This window comes from Chrysochloris asiatica, unplaced genomic scaffold (genome assembly GCF_000296735.1).
Source record: "Chrysochloris asiatica unplaced genomic scaffold, ChrAsi1.0 scaffold00392, whole genome shotgun sequence".
Classification (NCBI taxonomy): Eukaryota; Metazoa; Chordata; class Mammalia; order Afrosoricida; family Chrysochloridae; genus Chrysochloris; species Chrysochloris asiatica.
In genome coordinates this window covers 138,788-164,930 of record NW_006408910.1, presented here as the reverse complement: position 1 = coordinate 164,930, position 26,143 = coordinate 138,788, and the positions used below count along the sequence as shown (strand labels likewise).

Genomic DNA, 26,143 nt, shown 5'->3' with positions numbered 1-26,143 from the left:
TTCCTTTAAAATTTTTTTAAAAAAAAAAATTACTTTTAGTCTTCCAGACTTTCCACTATTCTCTTGAAGCATTTTTGTTCTAATAGTTTTTATATATTAACATTTTAGGAGAGTCTTGGTGTGGTGCTGTAGGATAAGCACTGAACTGCTAACTGCAACGTTGGTGGTTCATACCCACCAGTCAGTCCTTGAAAACCCTATAGAGTACTCGGTGCTATGAGTAGGAACCAACTAGATGGCACTTAACATTTTGGGAGATTTTGGTATCATCACAATTTGTTTGAAATTTTAATATTCAGATAATATTTTATATAACTATTAGTCTGAAGTATTTTTACATATAGAACATTACCTCCCCATGGTTTTTAGCTTGTTTTGTTTTCTTCTTTCTTACAAAGCAAAGGTCTTCTACAACAGTATCAAAGTAGTTGTTTTTAACATGCATTTATTTTTTATAGCATTAAGTAAAGAAAAAAGAGAACGTGAAAAAAGCAAATAATTTTGGTGTGGGTTTTGGAGTCTCCCAAGAATTCTCTAGAATGAATATTTGTCTTATACCCTGCATTTCTGGTTACCCTGCCAGAACTGAAAAGGGAGATCATAATCACAGCTGACAATGAAATGAAGGAAAGGCCACTGGTATAGATATCACGATCTTGCTTAAGCAAAAGAGATGCCCTTATTTATAAAAGATAAAGAAATTATAACAGATCCACACATTTGGAGATTGTATTTCTAACAAAAGATTTGGCAGTTGGTTTACCAAGGAGGAGAGGTACCTATTTCTTGCGCTTTCTTGCAGTCTGCTTCCTTTAATTATGAGTATGGAACTTTGACCACTAATTTTGTGCTTTGACTTCTTCTCAGACTACTAGTAGAACTTCAAATATTATTATGGGGAATGCTAGACTGGATCCTGATACAATAAATTAAGATTACCTAACTTCAGAAGTGAAATATTTTGAAAGAGTCTCTAAGAGAGCACAGCTTTTGGCAGAAAAAAGAATACCTCAGCTGCTAATTGAAAGGCTAGTGCTTCAAACCCACTAGCTGCTCCATAAGAGAAATACGTGGCAGTCTGCATTCATAAAAATTACAACTTTGGAAACCCCATAGGGCAGATCTAATTTATCCTACAGGGTCAATATGAGTCAGAACCAACTCAATTAGCAATGGGTTTGGTTTTGGTTTTACAGTCCCTTTGAAGCTCATGAAATTACATTTAGGGCCTTCTAGACACTTAAAAATAAAATATTTAGCACTTTTTCAAATATGCTGAAAACACTGTAAGTGGCAAAATTAATAATATCATTCAGGTTCTTCAGTAGCATAATTACATTAAGGATATTGAGACCTTCCAGTTAATACTTTAAAAATATGTATAAGGTTTTTGTTTTCCACAATTATAAGTTGGTAATTTGAGGAAAGAATATAGAAGCAGTTGAGTTCAATAGGAGCCCTGGTAGTGCAGAGGTTAAAAATGATTGGCTGTTATCCAAAAGATTAGCAGTTTGAACCCATTGGTCACTCTATAGGGGAAAAAAGATATGGCAGTCTGCTCCCATAAAGATTTACAGTGTTGGAAACTGCACTGTCCTATAAGGTCATTATGAGTCAGAATCAATTTGACAGAAGTGGGTTTGGTTTTAACAGGTTCATTGTTCAAATTAATTTTGTTTCTAAAATGGAAGAGTTACTGATTTGGATACAATATGCTGCTGGTAAGGAAGGGACTGCTATTTACTATTTGTTGAGCTCACCTTTGACTTGAAGTACTGGTATCTGCTTTTGTAAAATACTCATTTAGAACTACATCACTTTCTCAATGAAATTTTCTTTTTAAGCTGGGAACCTTTTCTGTAAGTGGCTGTTTTCAGTTTATAATTGGAACTGGTCTTTATATCAGGGTCTCTCAACCTCTGCACTACTGACATTTTGGGAGGGCAATTCTTTGTCTTGAGGGCTTTTCTTGTGCTCTGTATGTTTAAAGCATCCTTGACCTCTACCCATTAGATGCCAATAACAATACCCCAGTTGTGACAACCAAAAATGACTCCAGGCATTGCCAAATAACAAGCAAAATTGTCCCCCCCTTCTCCGTCACATTGAAACCCACCATGATGCTGTTTTTACAGGTGCTTTATTATTCTGTGATCTTAAGGATGAGGGTTCCACTTCAGGACACTAACTTTAAAACACAGATCTTCTGGGTTGAACTCTTATTTCCTAAAGAATATTATCTATGGGGAATCAGGAGCTAGGAATAGGAAGATAGTATACATGATTTTTATTATTTCTCCTTTGCTTAATTTTGGAACTTTTACCTCAAATAAAGAACACCGTTTAAAACCTATTAAACTCATAGTTCTTTTTTCCATTAATTCTATTAATTGGCAAATATGGTCTCTCTTCTACTGCTCACAACATTTAATAAGAACAGTCTCTTCTTGTATTTGATTTTGGAGTTCTACTGACTTTCTGTAATCACTTTAAAATAAAATAGCATCTTTCCCCCCTGCCCTTTATGCAGAAAACCATCCTTCAAGGTTTATAGAGTCCAGTAAAATGGATCTAGTATATAGTGTGTTTTCTTATCATACATGTTAGGATTAGCAACTAAGTGTACCTCTTACAGATTCATACTTTTTATTAAGATTCCTACTGAGCAAAAAGCTTGGTAGACAGAGGTTAGAATATAAAGAATACAGATATAAGAAGGAATCCATATTCTTTGAGTACCTATCCTATACTCAAGTTTAGGGCTCAACCCCCCAAACGGGGATCTATTTTAAATACTAACATTAAAAATTACAAACTTACATCATTTTCATTTCCTGTTTTCCATTTCTCCCCTATCACCACAAATATGCCAGTGATATAGGAAAAACTCTACAATCTTTAGGCATTCCAAATTATTTGTTTTCATTAAAAAGAGAGACTATGTACTAAAGTGCTTTATCTCTCTGAACCACATTAGTACATTATAAAAACTGAAAAAAAAAAAAAAAAAAAAAGCAAGTTCTTGTAAGGGAAAAATAAGCTATAAAAAAATTTAGGCTGCTATTATTATTAAAAAATTTTAACGAAGAATCAAGAAAAATCCATTCCCTCTTGTCTTTTTTTCTTCTTCATCTCTCCTTTTTATAAAAAAGAAAAGTGCAGTTAGAGAGATGGTGAATGAATCAATGGTAGCTGGGTAGAGGCACAGGAAAGATAATTGGCTGCTAGTGATAATGCACAAACATATGTCTCAAGAGTTCATCAGCTGAGGGTCTCAGCTTGGCCTCTACAAAAATCCGTTTGAGGAAATCGCGAGTATAGTCTGAGACATGGGGTGGCAGCTTTGGGTTTGTTGGCTGGGTAGCAATTTTAAAGATGGCAGCCATTGCTTCAAATTCAGCCCAAGGAGGCTTTTCAGTTAGCATTTCTACAACAGTACAGCCTACACTCCTGAAAAGAAATAAAACACATTACACAAATAATAACAAAATAAGAGCAAAATGGGTATATATGGATGCATTTAAACATAATTTTATTTCAAGTTTAAAATTTTATTAAAAGGTTGCAATTATATAAAATAAAATTAAAAAAATCAATGAAAATGAACTATAATTTAATGACTAACTATCATTCAACTCAAATGGTTAGGTGAAGAACATTACATATTTTAGAAATTTTGCTTTATATAATTCTCTCATCTGACATAAGATATCAATTTTTGTGTTTATTTAACAGAGAACAGAAGCATTAAAAATTCCCCATTTTCCTTTAGGTGCCTAAAATGAACATGTATTAAAATTTTCTTTTTGGTTGTTGTTGTTATGCGTCATGGAGTCAGTTCTGACTCATAGCGACTCTGTACAGGATTTCCAAGGCTGTAAATCTTTATGGGAGCAGAAAGCCTCATCTTTCACCCATGGAACAGCTGGTAGTTTTGAACTGCTGACCTTGAGGTTCGCAGCCCTATTTGTAACCACTACATTACCAGAGAGCCCCACCCACCTTTTCTTTTTTTCGGTAGGAAACAGAAAATAGCCATTTTATGTTGTAACTTAAAATTATTAGGCAATTAAGAATGAAATGAATTATAAGTGATTGGTAACAAAGATTAATGTCTTTTAAAGCTCTTAAGGGAAATAAAATGAAGATAGCTTCTCCTAGAGAAGTCTGCTTGAGATTAATTTTTCCTCAAGAATGGAAGATAGGTTCAAGGACTTTAAACAGCCCTAATTCTGACACCTCATTTCAATAGTAAAAAGTTAATTTATATCTTAATAAAAAAGTTAGTTTTTTATTAATAAAAATTTATTATCTTTTTATTAATAAAAAGTTAATTCATATTTTCCACTCCTTGGAAACCCTATGCAGGGTCACCATGAGTTGGAATCAACTCAATAGCACTTAATAACAATCAATCAAAAGGAGTCCAACAGTGGTAGGTTAAGCACTGGACTGTAAAGATGGTTTGAACTGAAAGGTCAGAACTGACTTGATGGTACTTAACAACAACAACAATTTCCATTCAGAAAGGAACACTGATAATGCAGTGGGTTAAGCACTGGACTACTAACAACAAAATCAGCAGTTCAAACTCAGTAATTTGTATTCTGGTGGAAATAGCAAGAAAGCAGGTAGTTTTCATGTATTTATAGCAACAAAACCTACCAGATATCTGCTTTTCTGCCATAGCCTTCTCCACTGATTACTTCAGGACTCATCCAATATGGTGTGCCTGTTACGGACTTCATTCCTGTCCCTGAGAGACAAATTGTCTGAAGCCGTTTGCTGGCCCCAAAGTCTCCTAGTTTGACATTGCCTGTTGAGTCTCGCAGGATATTTGCACCTAAAAATAAGAAACATCCTCACTTCATGATTTTTACTGGCAGTCTAGAATATGCTATATGAGAGCAATGTAGAGAATTAGTGGACTCTAAATCTATGTCCAAAATTAGGCTGTTTTATATCTTTCACAGTGTTCACGAAGTATCTGCTGCATGAATATTAACTGCTTTGAGTCAGCTGTATATGTTTCATGATCTAAGAAGAGTCCCCTGCTGAAAAAGACTAGACCAGATGGGACGCAATGGTCAGCAGTTCAAATACACTAGCCGCTGCTTGGAAACCTTATACAGGGCCGCTATGAGTCGGAACCGACTTGATGGCACTAAACAGCAACAACATTACTTAAATTCTTGGCGTCCTGGTGTGGCTCTGTGGGGTATGCATTGGACTGCTAACTGCAAAGTTAGTGGTTCAAACCCACCAGCTGCTCCTCAGAATCCCTATACAAGGTTGCTAAGAGTCAAAACAGACTCAATGGCACTTAACAACAATTGCTTAAATATCAGCTACTTTACATATTAAAGTTTTTCTTAATACTGGATTTTGCTTTATATTAACTTTATCTCAATTTTTATCTTATCTATATTTTCATTCTCTTCCAAGTAAGTTTTAAACTTATTATCTGCTTTTAAATTTCATTTAGTTTTAATAATTTTTTTTAAATTTTAGAACTGTTTTACATTTACAGAAGTATTACAAAGATAGTACAAGAATTTCTAAATACCCCTTACTCAGTTTCCCCTATTACTAACATTTTAGGAACATTTATCACAATTAATGAATCAATATTGATAATTTATTATTAACTCAAGTCCTTATGTTTATTCAGATTTTCTGATTTAAAATAAAAAATAACTTTTATTTTTAAAGTAGAAAATGTCCTTCAAGGTTTATCGATTCCAGTAACATGGATCTAGTCTATAGTGTGTTTGCTTATCATACTAAATATTATTAGCAACTAAATATACCTCTTACAGATTCATATTTTCTATCAAGATTCCTCCTGAGCAAAAAGCTTGGTAGACAGAGGTTAGATTTTAAAAAGTACAGATATAAGAAGGAATCCATATTCTTTGAATATCTATTCTAAACTCAAGTTGGGGGTTCAACCCCCAAAACACTTTGAGCTATAATCCAGTACAACTTTATTTACTTTATGAGTTGGGTTGTTCCAGCTTTGGCCATTGGGAGCTCATTTTCTTGGCTCCTGTGTCCCTTTGACAGGTCCCCTAAACCCCCATCATTGTGTTCACATTTGTTTGGAGGTGGTGCGGGGGGGGGGGGGGGGGGAAAAGTATTTCAGCACTCTTACTTTATGGCAATAAAAGATGCTCCAGGTTCATCCTGTATATTCCGTGCCCAAATTCTAGAGTCAGGCATTTCTCCAAGGAGCCCTGGTCCCTTTTACTGAAGACTGTTATTAGAAATCAAGATCCAGGAACTTAAGTTCAGATTTTTCTATTTTTATCCTTATTTATCATTTTTTCCCTAGAGATTATAAGTCTAGTTTCTGACTTAAAGAAATTGTATCTTGTTTTATTTTTAGTTTTTTCAATAATCCATATTTTAAGAACCTAATTTATTAACTAAATTTAATTTAAAACCTTTTCTTCCAACTCAAGTCTTCTGAAAACATAGCCATATTTTGTATTTTAAAGATAGGAGATTCCTCATTTGTTCTCTTCTCTTTGTTTCTTAATGGTTCTTAAGGAGAGTAAATAGTAAGAGAAAAATCTCCATTACAAATCAAAGAGAATGTAGACTTTTCATCCCACTGACCAATGAACTTCTATACTTGTCTTTGTGTTCCACAAAGCAAATTCTTCATCCTCTAAAACCTCTAAGACCTCAAAATACTCTCCATGAATGCCCTGAGGCTCCATTCACCCCATGCCATAATCCTTAGTGGTTCACTGCACAAGTGACTGTCTAAAACAGCACTACTTATCCCCTATTATTCAAAAAGAGTTCTAGTTAGGCACTGTCGGATAAGCACTGAACTGCAAAGTCGGTTTGAACTGCAAAGCCGGTGGTTCAAACTCACTAGCCAATCCTTGGAAACCCTATGCAGGGTCACCATGAGTTGGAATCAACTGAACAGCACTTAATAACAATCAATCAAAAGGAGTCCTAGTGTTGTACTGTACGTTAAGCCCTGGACTGCAAAGATGGCTTGAACTGAAAGGTCAGAACTGACTTGATGGTATTTAACAACAACTTCCATTCAGAATGGAGCACTGATGATGCAGTGGGTTAAGCACTGGACTACTAACAACAAAATTGGGAGTTCAAACTCATAAACTGCTCTGTGGAAGAAAGATGAGACTGTCTACTCCCTGTAAAGATTTACAGTCTCAGAAACCCTAAGGCGCAACACTTACAATGCCGTATAGGACTGAGATGGTGGCATTGAGAAATGGGCACTTATAAATAGACTTTGTTGTTGACCTTGCAGTTCAAACAGCTTTGTAGTCTGGCACATTAACCCACAGTGCCACACCAGGACCCCATAAATAGGCTTTGTTGTTGTTGTTAGGTGCCGTGGAGTTGGTTCTGACCCATCAGTGATCCTGTATAAGGTTTCTGAGGAGCAGCTGGTGAACTTTAACTGCCAACCTTACAGTTCAAACGGCTTTGCAGCCTGGCGCATTAACCCACAGCGCCACACCAGGACTCCATAAATAGGCTTTGTTGTTGTTGTGAAGTGCTGTCAGGTTGGTTCCGACCTAAATTAAAATAGAACCCCAAATAGCCATCTAAAAACACTAGCTATATTTAAAACTTAACTCCTTCCTTAGCTACATTCTGGGCGCATGGTAGTTAAGCACTAGACTGCGCCATTCTGTGGGAGAAAGATGAGGCTATCTGTTCCCCCTGCAGATTTACAGCCTCAAAAATCCTATACGAGGTAGCTGTGTCAGACCCAACTTGACAGCACTTAACAACAACAACTAGCTACGTTTCGTAATTAATCACTCCTTTTCAATCTCCAAAGCAGAACTTGTAGCTCAAATGAAGGGACCAGCTCTCTTCCTGTATACAAAGGTGAAATTAACAAACAGGAATAGTTGATATGGTCACTATATTTGAGATGTGAACACCCTAACTACTGACATGATCACCCTAACTACTGGAATGGAAAAACAATACAACAATGTCTGACCATAAGTTACTGGATCTTGATTTTCTTCCCTGCACCCTTAAGGACCCCAGGATACTTTCCAGTTGGGGAGGCAGGAAGATCTGGGAGATTTCCACATCCTGTCCCTCAGTGTATTGACACATAATAAACATTTTGCTTTTTGCTTTGCAGTCTGTCTTTAAGTATTGGCTAATTAAGTGGCAGTTGACAGCTGTTGCTACTTTGTGCCTTTGAGTGGGTTCCTACTCATAGGGTTTCGAGGTTGTAAATCTTTATGGGAGCAGAAAGCTTCATCTTTCTTCCTTGCATGGCTGGTGGATTAGAATTGCTGACCTTGTAGTTAGCAGCTCAATGAGTAACCAACTACACTACCAGGAATTTAGCAGCAGGTGACTAAGAACCCCTTTTTACAGTTACAGGGTCACTATGAGTTAGAATCAACTTGATGGTAATGGGTTTGGTTTGATTTTTGGTATCAGCCAAAACTTAAAGCGGACCCTGTCAAAAAATGTCATTGTTTCCAAAAGAGGTAAGTTAATGGGAGTTACTGGTTTTGAGCTGAGAAAGAACAGCTGAGAAAGAAAGTAGGTCTCAGACTGGGAGTACTATCTGCGGAGGAATCGCTAAAGCTGACAGTGTCAATACCTGTGTGAAGAAGGTGCTGAGGAGAAAAGAAAATGTGGGCCCAGGTTCCTGAGATAAGTTTTTATAAATTAATTTGGATAAATTAGAAATAGCTATTAAAGAGACTTTTCTAAAACACAAAAGGAGATCGAATAGTATATGTATTTAATATCCCAACTACAATCTTGCCCTAAATCATACAGCCAGCCACTCACCCTTTTGAAGCAAGTCCAAGATAGCATAATCAATAAAGATTTCAGTCAATACTGTTTTTAGTTATTGTTGAGCCGGTCCCTGACTCAGGGCAATCTTATTTACAATAGAACAAAATAGTGAATCTCCATGATCATTTGTATATCTGACTGTTGTGATCTATAGGGTTTTCATTGATTTTTCAGGAGCAGATAGTCAGAAATTTCTTCCTAATATGACTCTTAGTCTGGAAGATCCAATGGATCTTGTTCAGCAAAGCAACATACAAGCTAGGCCAGTAGTGGCTGTACATGAAGTGTATTGGGCTGGAATAAAACCTAAGTCTTCCTCATGAAAGGTGATAATTCTACCACTAGACCAGCACTGCCCCCATAATGTATCAATCCTGAAGATGAAGACTCTTACCATACCTAAGAACATGAGCAATTCCTAAGTATAAAATAATCAGAACCTAAAAAAAGTCTATAAACTGAGATTTGATATATTTGTCTTTTCTAAAATTTTCCTCTCATTTCTTTTATTCTTTGCAATTTATGAAGACACTGGATTACTCATAGATTTCTTATGGTCTAGATTTTGTTCATCTGTTCTATATATACTTTCTATACCTTGGTAGCTGAATATAGAGATATGATCAGATATAGATTTAATTTTCAGGGTGGGATGCAGGGAGGTAGAATTTCGTTGAGGCAATGGCATATTATACCAGTAAGGAAGTACGCAATGCCAGACTGTCTCTGCTTTAATTATGTCAGAAGTAACCACACACCTTGTCTCATTCTCAATGATGACAATCCCCTCCACGCAGTAACAGTTGCCCTACTTTCTCCCTGTTGTTCTTGTTTATATTCCACCACCTTCCTATCCCTTCTCAACTTTATCCTTAGGAAAATGTTGCCTTTTTGATTTTGATTGACCATTCCATGGTGAGCATACCTTGCTAGTGTTGTTGTTGCCCTACCCCTCATAAACCTACTTGGTTGAAAGCAAGTCCAAGTCTACTACTTGGTTGAAAGTTGGGCCACGAGGGTGAGTTCCTTTCCAGACCTGAAGGGTAGTCAAGGGCAATAGTCTCAGGTTCTTCCAGTTTCTTTTTGACCAGTAAACCTGGTCTAATTTTATTTTTTTAATAAGTAATTATGAGTTTTGTTCCACATTTTCTCCCACCCTATTCAGGACTCTCTAATGTTATCCCTTTCATAGAGTTGGTAGTAGCAGCTGGGCAATGTCTAGTTCTTCTGGCCTCAGAGACATGGAGATTGATGTTCACATGTTTCATTAGTCCAGCAGACTAATTGATTCCAAGCCTCTTCAATTCTTATCACTATTCTTTCTTCCACCAACTGAGACACCAATAGCAGCATCTTAGGTGGCTGCTCATGATCTTTCAAGATCCCAGGTGCTGCTCACCCAAGTATGATATGTTGTTGTTGTTAAATGCTGTCAAATAGATTCCGACCCATAGGGACCCTGTACAGGGTTTCCAAGGCTGTAAATCTTTACAGGAGCAGAAAGCCTCATCTTTCTCCCGAGGAACTGCTGTTAGTTTTGAACTGCTATCCTTGAGATTAGCAGCCCAATTCGTAACCACTATACTACCAGAGATATATTATGTGAACTATATTATGTCAGGAGTCCTGGTGTGGCGCTGTGGGTTAATGCGCCAGACTGCAAAGCCGTCTGAACTGCAAGGTGGGTGGTTCAAGCTCACTAGCTGCTCCTCGGAAACCCTATACAGGGTCGCTATGGGTCAGAATCGACTTGATGGCACTTAACAACAATAACAACAAATATTATGTCAACTAACTATGGTCCTGAGTCCTAAGCTGAGCAACTTATTGCCTTTGATATTTGACATTATCCAGGAAGTTTTCATCATTTTGCCTGCTGTATGCTCCACCACATTCATAGTTTATTTACAGAAAAGGTACAAATATGTACAAATATCCTCTTTCAAACTCATATATTTGTAAGACATATAAATATGTAAACATATATATCCCACTCTTCCTCCCTTATCCATTCAGCCTATGTCTCAATCCATCTATCTATGCACAGAACACTGTTGTTCCAAGATTATATATGTAGCACCAATTACCTTTATCCCCCCCTTTAGCCCATGCATACCTCCCTGTGTCAACACCTATCTTTATCATTCTTCTGCTATTATCCTTCTTCTTGTATATTGCCCTCCCAGTCACCTGAGTTAACATGTGTCTATCCTCTAGTGGCACTTCACACCACGACCCTCTAGTTAGTGAATTACTCCATCTTCCCTCCCATTCCTGGTAAGCATCAAAGAATGTTTCTTTTAGTATGAAAACCCTTTCTTAAGTTTTTACAAGAATGGTGTCATTCAATATTTGTCTTTCTGTTCTGTAGTTAATCACTAACACCTGTCTGCCTGAGATGGTAAATCTCGAGCTGAAAGACAACCTCCATTTTTTTAAAATTTCAAACTCACTTCTTGTTGTTATTGTTATTAGATGCTGTCAAGTCAGTTCTGATTCACAGTGTCCCTATATACAACATAATGAAACACTGCCCAGTCTTATGCTATCCTCACAATTGTTATTATGTTTGAGCTCACTGTTGCAGTCAAGGTATCAATTAATTTAGTTGAGAGTCTTCCTATTTTCACTAACCCTCCACTTTATCAAGCATGATATCCTCTTCCAGGGACTTGTTGTTGTTGTTGTTGTTGTTAGGTGCCATTGAGTTGGTACTGACTCATAGAGACCTTATGCAAAGCAGAATGAAACACTGCCCGATCCTGAGCCAACCTCACTATCATTGCCATGCTTGAGCCCACTGATGCTGCCACTCTGCCAATCCATCTCACTGGGGGTCTTCCTCTCTTTCTCTGACTCTCCACCTTACCATATAAGATATCCTTCTCCAGCGACTGGTCCCTCCTGACTAGTCCTAATAATGAATCTAAAGAAAGTGAGACAAAGTTTCACCATCATTGCTTCTAAAGAGCCTATACTTCTTTCAAGAGAGATTTTGTTTGTTTTTCTGGTAGTTCATGGTACTAGCAAGTCCCATTCTAGTATATGTGACCTGGCTTCTACAAATTCTACTCTCTCACCAGAAAACTAATTAGGTATGTTCTTACAGTAGACCTGGTATGGCACTGTGGGATAAAGCATTGGACAAGGTTGGTTTGAATCATGAGGTCAGTGGTTCAAAGTCACCAGCCGCTCCTTGGAAACCCTATACAGGGCCACTATGAGTCAGAACCTACTCGATGGTACTTAACAACAACAGTAAATGTTCTCACTGAATGTGGTCACAAATTAGTTGTTACAGAATGAAACCTCCAGGTATGCTTTGATATACCAAGTTTTAAGCACTCTCAAATTTTACGTATCTCCAACACTCGGTATTGTCTCATTTTATACATTTATTGCATGATCCCCAATACAGTTGAAGGTTTTGAGTTTGCACAAGTGAATTTAAATGGTCTAAAGGAGTCTAAGTGTGGCAATGTAAGATAAGTACTGGACTCTAACTATGAAGTCAGAGGTTCAAACCCACCAGCCGCTCCTTGGAAATCCTATATAGTGTTGCTATGAGTCAGAACCATCTAGGTGGCATATAACAAAAAAGTTCATCAAAGCTCAGTCTTGGGTTCTCTTATTCCTTTCTCTTTTTTGGCTCCCTAAATAATGACATCCATTTCCATGCCTTTAAATATGACCTCAACATACAGTATGTTGTTGTAATCATCATAAGCAAGTATTCATCATAAGAAAGGTTTCATTGTTTTCTAGGAATGTTAGGCATATTACAAGTATCATTTCACTTAATACTAACAAGAATTCCACGGCTTGAACAGTATTATCATCCTCATGTTATGAATATAAAAAAATGAAGCAGAGAGAGATTAAGTAATTTATTTACCCAAGGTTACACAATGAGAGACTGATAAAGTCTAGCTTGGAATCAGGAAGTCCATTGTCAGAGTTTCTACTGTTCAATGGAACATTGAGTCACTAAAAAGAGAATTTTCCCTCCTCTGGTAATTTAGAAGTATAAGGATTAATTTAAATGGTAAAATTTCTAACTATCTCACTCATACTAACAAAGAACTGTGTACTTTAAATAAAAATACCTCATTACTTACCTTTGATATCTCTATGAACAATCATGTTACTGTGCAAATAATGAACACCCTCTAGAATCTGGCGGGTGTATTTCCTGGTCACATTCTCAGTAAGAGCTCCATAAGCTTTTAACTGGTCCTTAACGGAACCCTAAGATAAAAGAAAACAAAACTATGTGGTTTGAAATGAAAGCTTTTAAAAAATCTTTAATATTAAAAGAGTACTAATTCACAACTGTGAGGCTGTAATTTTAGAGGGCATGTGTTCTTAGTAAGGACATTGTTGTTGTTGTTAAGTGCTATCGAGTCGATAAGGACATTAGATATTATGTAGTTCAACTAAAAACAATTCTGTATTTCCTAACTAGAACGGTGGAAGAGTTCTAGCTGAAGAAAGTCCTAAAGTTATTTGACTAATGCCCATGTTTCTACAATACATTTCTTACTCCTTACAACTGTTTTAAAAATTCTCAAGTTTTTTTTTTGCTTTGAATATACAATTTTTTCATACTCTTTCTTCTATGCACAAGCAAGGGGTCTTCAAAAAGTTCATAAAATGTATACTATGAAAAAAACTATGCAATGGATTTCATATATATATATTTTTGTTTTTGCATCAAAATAAACTCATATTAACTTGTTAACATATCTGAACAGGATCTAGTTTGAGGCATCAGTTTGAAAAAATCCCTATTAAAATAAAATTTGCTTATTATGAGACTGTTTTGAGAAAGCGAACAAAAGCGTTAGCAGAAAAATGCCCGGGAAAGCTTCACCAGGGTCCTTCTCCACCAAGACAATGCTCTTGGCTTATTTCTCTCACAAACCAGGGCAATTTTTCATGAGTTGTGATGAAAAATCATTAGACATCTACCTTACAATGCTGATTTGGCCCCTTCTGATTTCTTTTGTTTCCTAGGACTTCATTTTGCTAGGATCAACCCTCAACACTCATGGAAGCAGCAGTCAAGAAATCAAATGATGTATTGCATTTGGCAAATCTGCTGTAGAAGACCTCTTTAAAGGTCACTTTGGCCTCTTTGACCTCTTCAAAGATGTCACTTTGAGGACTAAGGTGTGCCTGACCCAAGCGATGGTATTTTCAATAATCTCACATGCATGCAAAAGTTGGACAGTGAATAAGGAAGACTGTAGAAGAATTGATGCATTTGCATTATGGTGCTGGAGGAGAATACTGAAAGTACCATGGGCTGCCAAAAGAACAAACAGATCTGTGTTGTAAGAAGTATAGCCAGAGTGCTTGGAAGCCAGGATGGCCAGACTTCATCTCTCATACTTCTGACATATTATCAGGAGGGACCAGTCCCTGGAGAAGGATATCATGTTGGGTAAAGTGAAGGGTCAGAGAAAAACAGGAAGACCATCAACGAGATGGATAAGCACAGTGGCAGCAGCTATGGGCTCAAATGTAGCAACAATTGTGAAGTTGGCCCAGGACCAGGTAGTGTTTAATTCTATTGTGCATAGGGTTGCTATGAGTCAGTACAGACTTGATGGCACCTGACAACAACAACAAAACAATATTTAAAAAAAAAAAATCTTTTAAGGGCACCCATTCCATTTTTCTTGAGTTATAGTGTTGGAGGAGAATATTGAAAGTATCATGGGCTGCCAAAAGAACAAACAAATTTGTGTTGGAAGAAATGCAGCCAAAGTGCTCCTTGGAGGCCAGATGGTCAAACTTCACCTCTCATACTGCAGACATATTGTCAGAAGGGATCAGTCGCTAGAGAAGGATATCATGTTTGGAAAGGTGGAGGGTCAGTGAAAAAGAGGAAGACACCCAACGAGATGGATGGCAAAGTGGCAGCATTAATGGACTAAAGTGTGGCAAAAGTGTGAAGTTGGCCCAGGACCAGACAGTGTTTAGTTCTATTGTGCATACGGTCGCTATGAGTCAGTACCGACTCGATGGCACCTAACAAGAACAACAATTCCATTTTTCTTAAGTTAATAATGTAAAGAAAGAGTGCCTTGACATGGCTAAATTTCCAAGGCCTTCAGTTTTTTTTGTTGCTGTTAAGTGCCCTTGAGTTGATTCTGACACATAACAACTCTGTATAGGGCTTCCAAGGAGCAGCTGGTTGGTTTGAATCACCAACCTTGTAGTTAAAAATACAGTGCTTATCCTACAGCACGACACCAGGACTCCTCAGTTTTTTGTTAATTGTTCGAGTTGATTTGACCTATAGCAACTCTGTATAGGATTTCTGAGGAGTAGCTGGTGGGTTTGAACCTTCAACCTTGCGGTTCAAACTGACCTTCCAGTCCAGGGCATTATCCTGTAGTGCCGCACCAGAACTTCCCTCAATTCTTTAAGGATATGTTCAATGGCTGGTATGATTGCTTACAAAAGTGTCTGAATTTGATGGAGTTGTGATGCTGTGGGATAAGGCATTAGATGGCAAGGTTGGTTTTAACTGCAAGGTTGGGGTTCAAACTCACCAGCTACTGCTTGGGGTCACGATGGGTCAAATCGACTTAATGGCACTTAACAAGAACATATTAATAAATAATTTTTTTTTTTATTCCATTTGTACACTAACTTTTTGAAGTCCCCTTGTATATCCTACTTTGATTTTGTTTTGTTCTTTTTCTATTTTAAAGTGTTTTATTGATAACTGCTAATTGAGAATGAGTGGATATGATCATAAAATCATAACATGTACAAGATTTTTATGTTTTCTCCTTTAAATACTCACACTCCAGTTCAAGACATGAAGAAAACATAAAAGTGGAATTTCTAATTTTTAAAGCATATTATTTTTATTTATTTTTTTAGCCAGGATGTGATGCAATCTCAGAAAATGTGGAGTTAGACACAGGCACCTTAATTTTTGAAAAAGCCTCCCTAATGTTTCTGATGTGAAAAATGTGATTAATATTCAAATTTTAGAAGATGATAATGAAATGTTTCCTCAGGGACAAAATCATCTTTATAAACAAAAGAAAATAAAACCAAACTTTCTGCTGTTGACAGCAGATATTCTGCTTTGATTTGGGAGTTTTCTTACCTATGGAACAAAGTATTTTAATGAAATTCCCTGATGAAAATTAATCCACCAGCAACTTTTCTTTCACCCAAGCTGCAAATCTTTACTTTCCTGTCAGGAAACCAGGTTTTCTAAATTTGAAATTCAATCTGGTGAACTTATATCCCATTGCTCAATAAGAGGGGGAGGGCAGGGTTCAATCAATAATCTTAAAATTAGCCAATATATTTCTCTATATTTCTTTCTTCTCTGTATAAGAAGGTAACACTGGTGGCACAGTGGGTTACACGTTGGGCTGCTGCACTAGGTCAGCAGTTAGAACTTACCAGTTGCTCCTCAGGAGAAAGATGAGGCTATCTGCTCTGTAAGATTTAGAGCCCTCAAACCCTTAGTGTGGCACTGTAGAATAAGCACTGGACTACTAACCACAAGGCCTGTGATTCAAACCTACTAGTTGCTCTTTAAGGAGCTCTGGTAGCATAGTGGTTATGAACCGGGCTGCTAACTTCAAGGTTGGCAGTTTGAAACTACCAGCTGTTCCGTGGGAGAAATATGAGGCTTTCTGCTCCCCTAAAGATTTATAGCCTTGGAAACCCTGTGCAGGGTCACTATGAGTCAGAACTGACTCCTCGGTACTTAACAAAAGTTGCTCTTTGGAAACCCTATACAAGGTAGCTGTGAGTTGGAACAAACTCAACAGCACTTAACAACAATAACATAGGGTCACTGAGTTAGAATGGATGCAATGGCAGTGACTTTAGTTTGGTTTTGGTGGAACAATGGTTAAAGCACTCAAATGCTAACGCAAAAGTAGGAAGTTCAAATCCACCAGCCATTATGCATGAGATATGGCAGTCAACTTCCATAAAGATTAGTCTTAGAAACCCTAAGAGGCAGTTCTATTCTGTTCTATAGGGTAGTTATGAGTAGGAATCAATTTGACGGCTCTACGGTTTCTTCCCTTTATTAGTTCCATTGTACCTAGTGTGTACGGTGTAGATGCTACAGTACTTGGTTAGTGAAAGGGTGCATTCTATAACAGGAGCCCCAACTTCATCTTTAGCCCTAACACCACCTTGAGTCTTCATGTAAGTTCATATGTCATTTGAGTTCTTTCTGACCATTAAACCAGTGATGTGGCTATGCTCAGACAATCAGGCAAGCCCAGGGAAAGACAGTTTTCCCTCAGGCTTGCAGAGAGAAATGGGAACTTGCCTGGGCATACAAATTCTTAAGAATTTATTAAAAAGCTGGCATCCTGGTGACTATGACCCAGGATCTTATGATTATCCATAGCTTGTCATGCTCCACATAGTCAAAAGCCTTTGTATAATCAATAAAGCACAGATAAACATCTTTCTGGTATTCTCTGCTTTCAGCCAAGAACCATCTGACATCATCAATTATATCCTTCATTCCATGTTCTTATATGAAACTGGCTTGAACCTCTGGCAGTTTCCTATAGATGTACTGTTGCAACAGTTTTTGAATTATCTTCAGCAACATTTTACTTTCATGTGTTATTAATGATATTGTTTGATGATTTTCGCATTCCATTGGGCCACTTCTCCTTGCAATGGGCATAAATATGGATCTTTTCCAATTAGTCGGCTAGGTAGCTGCCTTCCAAATTTCTTAGCATAGATGATTGAGTGCTTCCAGTGCTTCATAAGTTTGCTGAAAGATTTCAATTTGTATCCCATCAGTTACTGAAACCTTGTTCTTTACAATGGTACTGAAGGAAGAAGTCCAAGAAGTTTTCATTGGATTTCTTTCTTTAGTACCATTGGCTCTTAATCATAAGCTACCTCTTGAGATGGTACAGCGACTCTGTATAATGTTTCCATCTTTTTTTGATGTTTTCTGTGTCATTCAATATTTTGCCCATTGTTGTTGTTAAGTGTCATCGAGTTGGTTCCGACTCATAGTGACCTTGTATAGTGTTTCTGAGGAGCGGATGTTGCACTGAATCTTTCAATGTTTCAAATCGAGGCTCAAACTTTTCCTCAGTTCCGTCAGCTTAAGTTATGCTGAGTGCTTTCTTCCCTTTTGTTTTTTTAACACCAAATCTTTGTATATTTCATTATAATACTTTGTCTTCTCAAGCTGTCCTTTGAAATTTTCTGTTCAGTCTTTAATTTCTTAATTTCTTCCATTCACCTTAGCAACTCTACACTAGAGAACAAGTTTGAGCCTCTTCTGACATCCATTTTGTTCTTGTTTTCTTTCTTGTCTTCTTAATGACTTTTTGCTTTCTTCCTGTATGATCTTCTTGATGTGATCCCACTGCTTCTCTGGTCATCAGTCATTAGTGTCTAATGGATCAAATCTATTCTTGAGATGGTCTCTAAATTCAGGTCAGATATATTCAGTATCAGATTTTAGCTATCATGGATTTGTTTTTAATTTTCTTCAGCTGCAGTCAGAACTTGTATATGAGCAACTGATGGGTGTGATATACACAAGGTCATATTTGGCTCTTGTATCATTGTTTTAAATTTCTTCAGCTTCAGCCTGAACTTGCATATGAGCAATTGATGGTCTGTTCCACAGTATGCCCCAGCCTTGTTTTAGCTGATGATATTCAGCTTCTTCCCACACATGTATTCAACCTGATTCCTGCTGTCAGCTAAACTGCCAAAGTCACTGAGACAATTCCAGGAAAGCAAAGAGAGGCAGCTTTGTGCTCAGTAATTTGAAAGTGGATTAAGACCACTCCCTGGGGAAAGGCAGTCTTCTTCTTAGAAACGTACCTGAGTGTGCTCCTTAATGAAAATTGGATACCAGGGCCACATAGTCATGAGTTACACCTCAAACAATATGGTCAGTGGGTCCCAGAACCAATCCCATAAACTTTTCTAATCTGCATTAGTCTCCTTCCTGAGTTTCTAGTTTGTAGTCCAGCCAGTGACTAACAAATTGATCTACCCAATTGTAGTGTTATGACACAATTACTCTGTCCCCTGTAAATCAGCCTCATGGATGTGAATCCTTTGGACACCATTATGGCCCCATGCTGATGACAGTCTCCTTCATCTGGATGACTTGTTTTGTTTTTGTTTTATTTAAGGCTTAATAAAGATATCTTTATAAAATACAGTTGAATCTGGGGTTTTTAATCCCCTAGAATGCCTTGTACATTCAATTCTAATAAGCATTTTCCTTACACCAAAGCCCCGCTGCCATCAACTCCAACTCATAGTGACAGTAGAGAATAGTGCAGAACTGCCCCATATAGTTTTCCAGGCTGTGTAATCTTCATGGAAGCAGAATGCTTGTAGGATTCTGAACCACAGACTTTTCCATTAGCAGACAAGCATTTCAACCATGGATCCACCAGGACTCCTTAAAGACTCATACGTTAAAATTAATTTTTAAAATTGTCTAAAAAATTATAGAAATGTATGTATATTTAAATGAATTTCCAAGGAGCAGATATGCTACAAATCATAAAAGTAATATCTGAGATTTAACACAATTTGAAAATTACATTTTGTAACTACTAATAAACTTACTGTTTCAAGCAAGGATTATCAATCCCAGCTAAAAACATCAGATGATGAATGAAAAGGAATTCACTTTCTGATCTTTGGGAAAAAACGTAAATTTACAGTAGAGGAATCAGGATGACAATCATCCCAATCTAGCAGTCAACCTTAGCATAACTAACAGTGGGACAACCAGAAATTGAATATTTCCTGAAGTAATGTAACATAAATGTACAAAACAGCATCCATGATATATTCTAATAAAAACACATTTTGATTTTAAATCTAATTTAGACTTTTAATGTAACTTGCAATTTACAGGAAATGCTGAGGATAAAGGAACAAATTAAGCTACACCATGAGGATGTCATTAGACAAATCCCTAAGATGAGACTGACAACAGAAAAACTAGCTCTTCTTTTTGTCTAATCAATGTTATACACAAATTGACTATTCTATCATAAAAACACAATTGAGGGACATAACAACTAAATGCAGTATGTAGCACTGTACTGCATCCTGGTTTTAACACACAAGTTATAATGGATATTTTAAAGACATTTAGAGATATCTAAGTATGGACTACTGTGATGTTTGTAACCTATTTTAGAATACTTTAGCATTTAAAAACAAAAATGATTAAAAATTATGAAGTCAGATGAAGAAGATAGGAAATAGAATTATATTACCAAACTGGAATTTGAAACTCTTCAAAAATGTTGTGAAATAGGGTTAACATTTCATAATAAAAGTTTTTAAAATTGTTTTTCCTTTCTCAACTAATAGAATAGAATATGTCAATTTAAAATAGAATATGTCTATTTTCAGAAGATTTAGTAACATACCCCTGGCATATATTCCATAAAAATGGAAAGTGTTTTTTCCTGGGGATCCCTCAAACAGCCATAATACTGAACAATTCGCTCATGCAGCAAGTTTTTCAACAACTGAATTTCACACTCAAGTGCACTCACTTCCTGAAAGACAGAATGCACTATTAAGTCCTTGCAACACTTCTAGAAAAATAAAACAATTCCAACTTCACAAATCATCAAAGTGATATCATTCTGAAATTTTTCTTTCTAAGGAATAAACATTTTAGCACCTTTAAAATAACATTTATAACAATTTCTCATATGTTAAATATTGGGAATTTAACTGATATACAGAAAGAAAGATCCACAGTTAAAAACAAACATTAACTATTTACTTATTTGAAATAATTTGTATTTATATGTGTTATATATTTATTTTAGTAAAAATGCTTCTTATAATGTGACAAAGCAGCTTGTGCAGTGATTCTTACCTTGCTGGTCTCAGGGCTATCAGGGTCAAACTGAACTTGTTTAACAGCCAATTCTCTTCCTGTATCGACGTCATAACAGAGGTAGACCCTGCCAAATGCTCCCTGGCCCAGCAGTTTGCCCAGTCTCCAGTTGGTTGGAGCACGAGGTGCTGAGAAAGAACACTTTCTTAAAATGGAATAGTCAGATGGCATACAAGTAATTACGGACAAAATAAGAATATTCCATTGGAGATACCCTTAATGGGACATGCTTTAATATAAGGGGAAATCATCATCTGAATTCATACATAATATTAGCCACCATCTTTCAAAATTATTTTTCTTCTTCAGTCAATGTTCTAAGAATTCTAAATCCAAAGCTGATGAATATCTTCATGACTCATTCTTTACCAATGATTTTACCCCGTTTACTGAATCTAAGATTGCAGTGATTGTAACATATACTACTTCAGACATTTACTGCAGAAATATATGTAATTAGTTTTTCATCTTCTGGAAAGAGTATCATCCCAATCATAATAACATGAGAAAGTGAAATAATCTACAAAATCATAATTTTCTTTAAACTACCCAAAAGTTTCCACCACTTGTCTATCAGTTTGTTGTACTGTGGTGGCTTATGTGTTGCTGTGATGCTGGAAGGTATGCCATTAGTATTTTAAATATCAGCAGGGTCAACCATAGTGACCAGGTTTCAGCAGAACTTAGACTAGAGTAGGAAGAAGAAGAGGTGTGGGACCCCTTCTGAAAGATTAGCCACTGAAAACCTTATATATTTCAGTGAAACACTGTTTCATATAGTGCTGGAAGATAACCCACTAAGGTTGGTAGACACTCAAAATACTATTGGGAAGAGTTGCCTCCTCAAAGTAGAGTTGACCTAAATAATGTGGATGAAATTAAATTTTGGGGACCTTCATTTGCTAATGGGCACAACTCAAAGTGAGAAGAAACAGCTGAAAAACGATGGGAGGTGGGGCTTGATGGTGGATGAGGCAGAATTCCAAGATATACCCAAGGAAGTTCTTTGGACTGAGACGAGACAGTTTCAAACATCCATTAATAATCACAATGTGTAATGCATGAAGTACAAATCTAGGAAAATTGGAGCCATCAAAAATGAAATGGAACACATAAAGATTGATACCTTATGCATTGTGAGTTGAAATGGACAGGTACTAGCTATTTTGATTTAGATAATCATATGGTTTACTATGCCAGGAGCAACAAATTGAAAAGAAATGGAGATAGGAGAATACCCATACAAAGAAGATCAATTATATGACTATTATTCAAATTTACACAACAACCACGAAAGCCAATTATGATGCTATTGAAGATTTCTATCAAAGTAATTAGTCTGAAATTGACCAAACATACCATTAAGATCCACTGACAATTATTGGTATGTGAAAGTTTGAAACAAAGAAAAAGAATCTGAAGGGAAATATGGCCTTTGTGATAAAAATGACGCTAGAAATGGGATCATGAAATTTTGCAAGACCAATGAATCACTCATTGAAAATGCCTTTTTAAACAGCATAAATAGATAATGTGTACCTGGACCTCACTAGATGAAATATACAGGAATAAAATGGACTAGATCTGTGTGAAAACAAGATGAATATCATCAACCAAAACAAGGGATCAACTATGGAACAGACTATCAATTGCTCAGATGCAAGTTCAGGCTGAAGCTAAAGAAAATTAAAACAAGTCCAGGAGAGCCAAAATATGACCTTGAGTATATCCCAACTGAATTTCGAGATCATCTCAAGAATACATTTGATGCATGAGACATTAATGGCAGAAGACATATAGGAGCTGTGGGATGATATAAAGAACACCATATATGAAGAAAGCTACACTGAAGACACTGCAGAAAAACAAGCTTCCAGGAATTGACAGAATACAAATTTAAATGTTTCAACAAACTAATACAGTGCTGAAGGCACTAACCTGTCTATGCCAAGAAATCTGGAAGACAGTTACCTGGCCAAATGATTAGAAGAGATCCTAATCTGTACCCATTTCAAAGAAAGGCAATGCAACGGAATACGAAAATCATAGAACAATTTCATTAATATCAGTTGCAGGTAAAATTTTGCTGAAGATAATTCTAGTCAATACCAGAAATTCAAGCTGAATTCAAAAGAGGATGTGAAATGAGGGATATCATTGCTGATGTTGATGGATTTTGGCTGAAAGCAGAGAATATTAGAAAGATGTTTGTTGTTAAATGTAGTCGCGTTTGTTCTGACCCATAGTGACCCTGTATAGGGTTTCTGAGAAGCAGCTGGTAAGTTTGAACCACAGCCTTGTGATTCAAACTGACTTTGCAGTCCAGTGCATTAACCCACTTGTCTTTTATTCACTATAACAAATGATGGATAACAGTGTGAAGAACAAGAATTTCAGAATACTTATGCTCATGAGGAAACTGTACATAGACCAAGAGGAAGTCATTTGAAAAGAACAAAAGGATTAAAATCAGGAAAAGTGTGCCAGGTTGTATCCTTTTGCCATACTTATTCAATCTGTATGCTGAGCAAATAATTAGAGAAGCTTGATTATATGAAGAACAACATGACATCAGGATTGGAAGAAGGCTCCTCAACAACCTATGATATGCAGATGATACAACTTTGCTTGCTGAAAGTAAGAGGAGTTGAAATACTTACTGATGAAGATCAAAGACTACAGCCTTCAGCATGTATTGCACCTCAGTGTGAAGAAAATGGAATACCTCACAACTAGAACCAATAAATAACATCATGATAAACAGAGAAAAGACTGAAGTTGTCAAAGTCTTCAACACATGGAAGCAGCAGTTAAGAAATCTAAGGACATACTGCATTAGATAAATTTGCTACAGAAAGACCTATTCAAAGATGTCACTGTGAAGATTAAGATGCACCTGACCCAAGCCATACTTTCAATTGCCTCATCTGCATATGAAAGATGGACAAAGACTAAGGAAGACCAGAGAAGAATTGATGCATTTGAATTATGGTGCTAGCGAAGAAAACTGAAACTACCAGGGGATATCAGAAGAAAAACAAATCAGTTTTGGAAGAAGTACAGTCAGAGTACTCTTCAGAAGCGAGGATGGTGAGATTTTGTCTCTTGTACTTTGGGCATGTTGTCAAGAAGGACCAGTACCTGGAGAAAGAAACCAGCTTGGTAAAGTGGAGGGCCAGCGATAAGAAGATCCTTAGTGAGATGGATTGACACAGTGGCAGCAACAACAGGCACAAATAATTGTGAGGGCACAGGAGTGGGCAGTTTTCCCTACTTTCATACACAGCATCACTAAAAGTAAGAATTAACTTGATGGTACCTAATAACAACAATCCAAAAATTGAACCTGCAGGGCAACTGACTTGGAATCTAAGAAAAGGCATACTGGAGGAAGAGCATGATCACTGAGAAAGCTTATCTCACTGAGAATCACTGTGCTGGACACTGGGCTGACCTAAAATAAGATCAAAGATGGCCCACATAAACAGATAGCACTCCCCTATGCCAGGCTAATAAATAATAGCAATATATTGTGAGGGAGGGTCAAGGATACAGAGATAGACCCTATCAGAGGAGATGGCACACAAGAGTCTAAATGCTGAAAGTAGGAGCAGGCTTATAGAGAACAAAAATTATGTAAGCATACTCCATCCAAAATACAAGATCATGCTAGGAGAATTTGAAGTCAGTGGTATGGGTAAGTACTGGACTTCTAACCACAAGGTTGGTGATTCAAACCCACCAGCTGCTTCTCAGAAACCTTATACAGGGTCACGAGTCTGAACTGACTCAATGGCATTTAACAACAAGAGACCATAGCATCAATAAAATCCAAACCAAATTCAAGTCTACACCTGTTTAACTCACCTCCCACAATAATGACTTAGAAGAATAAGAAAAGGATCTACAAGATGAGTCAAAAATTATCTGCACTCTGGCTATATTAAATCACCTGTCCATGTCTAAGGCTGACGACAATATTGAGCATGCTTATGAAATGATTCTGCCAATTATGTGAATTATGTGGCAAATCATTTGCAAATCAGCCATGACACTGCCTATGAAATAATCCACGAGAGACTTGGGTTTTGAAAAGTTTGTGCGGGATGGGTACCAAAACTTCTCATGGAAGAGCATAAAAAGAAGCATTTGGACATCTGCAAACAAAGTTTGGACTGATACTGAAAGGAAGGCAAAAGTTTCTTTAAAAAATCATTACTGGTGATGAGACCTGGATTCATTACTATGAGTCTGAGAGTAAATGGCAGAGTGTTGAATGGCAACATCCTCAATTGCTGACCAAGGAAAAATTCAGAAGTCAACCATTAATTGGAAATTGATGTTCACAGTTTTCTGGGATTCTCAAGGGCCAGTAATGGAAGGAACACTATCAGGAAAAAGGTTTATCAATCAACAGTGCTCATTACAGTGAGATGCTAACTGAAAAGCTGAAGCCTAAACTGTGGATTAAATGTAGAAGACTGCTATCCAAGGACTCATGATCTTGTATGACAATGCACGTCTACACATCTCCGCCTACACTGTTAACATTCTGCAAAATTTGTTTTGAGGTGTTAAAGAATCTTCCCTATAATCCTGATCTTGTTCCACTGCACTTACACCTGTTTGGTTCCCTGAAAGCAGCCTTTTGAGGATAAGTACTCACCTCTGATGAAGAAATGAAGACAATGGTGAATTTGTGGCTCACATCTCAGCCTAAAACATTTTTAGTAAGGGAATATGAAAGCTTGTTGACAGATGGACAAAGTGTATTGAAAAACAGAGATTATGTTGAAACATGATGTATTGTCTTTTCTAAAAGTAGATTAAAATAAATTCTACAGCCAGAGTGTAGATAATTTTTGACTTACTATTGCATTTCTAAGCTTAAACACTATTTACCTTGGCCTCCCCTGTCCTATGCACAGTATTGGCATGAAATATAAAATTATAAGACACACAAAATGGTAAAGAAACAAAACATCTAGTAAAGAAGTGACTTAGATATTTGAACTATGAGACAAGTAATTTAAAATAAGTATGACCAACATATTAAAGATTCTTGTGGAAAAGTCAGACAATGTACATGAATAGGTAGAAAATTTCAATAAAGAGATGGAAACTGCAGGAAGAATCACATAGAAATGCTCCAAATTAAAACAAGAAAATACAGTTTGAAAAAAAATGTATATATAATGGTGGTTATGTGCCGTGGAGTCAGTTCCGACTCATAGCAATCCTGTACAGGGTTTCTGAGGCTATAAATCTTTACAGGAGCAGAAAGCCTCATCTTTCTCCGGTGGAACAGCTGGTAGTTTCGAACTGCTGACCTTGCGGTTAGCAGCCCGATTAGTAACTACTATGCTACCAAAGCTCTCTCTCTCT

General features: G+C 36.8%; 1 protein-coding gene across 1 annotated transcript in view; it reads right to left on the bottom strand.

The window, feature by feature from the left end:
* Window positions 1-1,990: 1,990 nt before the first annotated feature.
* Window positions 1,991-26,143, bottom strand: part of MAP3K2 (mitogen-activated protein kinase kinase kinase 2) — a 74,034-nt gene continuing 49,881 nt past the window's right edge. The window contains exons 12-16 of the mRNA XM_006876565.1: window positions 20,738-20,886; window positions 20,277-20,408; window positions 12,951-13,080; window positions 4,666-4,843; window positions 1,991-3,450 (exon numbers count right to left, since the gene is read on the bottom strand). Coding sequence (XP_006876627.1) covers window positions 3,225-3,450; window positions 4,666-4,843; window positions 12,951-13,080; window positions 20,277-20,408; window positions 20,738-20,886 — 815 coding nt within the window. The 3' untranslated portion in view covers window positions 1,991-3,224. The remainder of the gene's footprint in view (window positions 3,451-4,665; window positions 4,844-12,950; window positions 13,081-20,276; window positions 20,409-20,737; window positions 20,887-26,143) is intronic.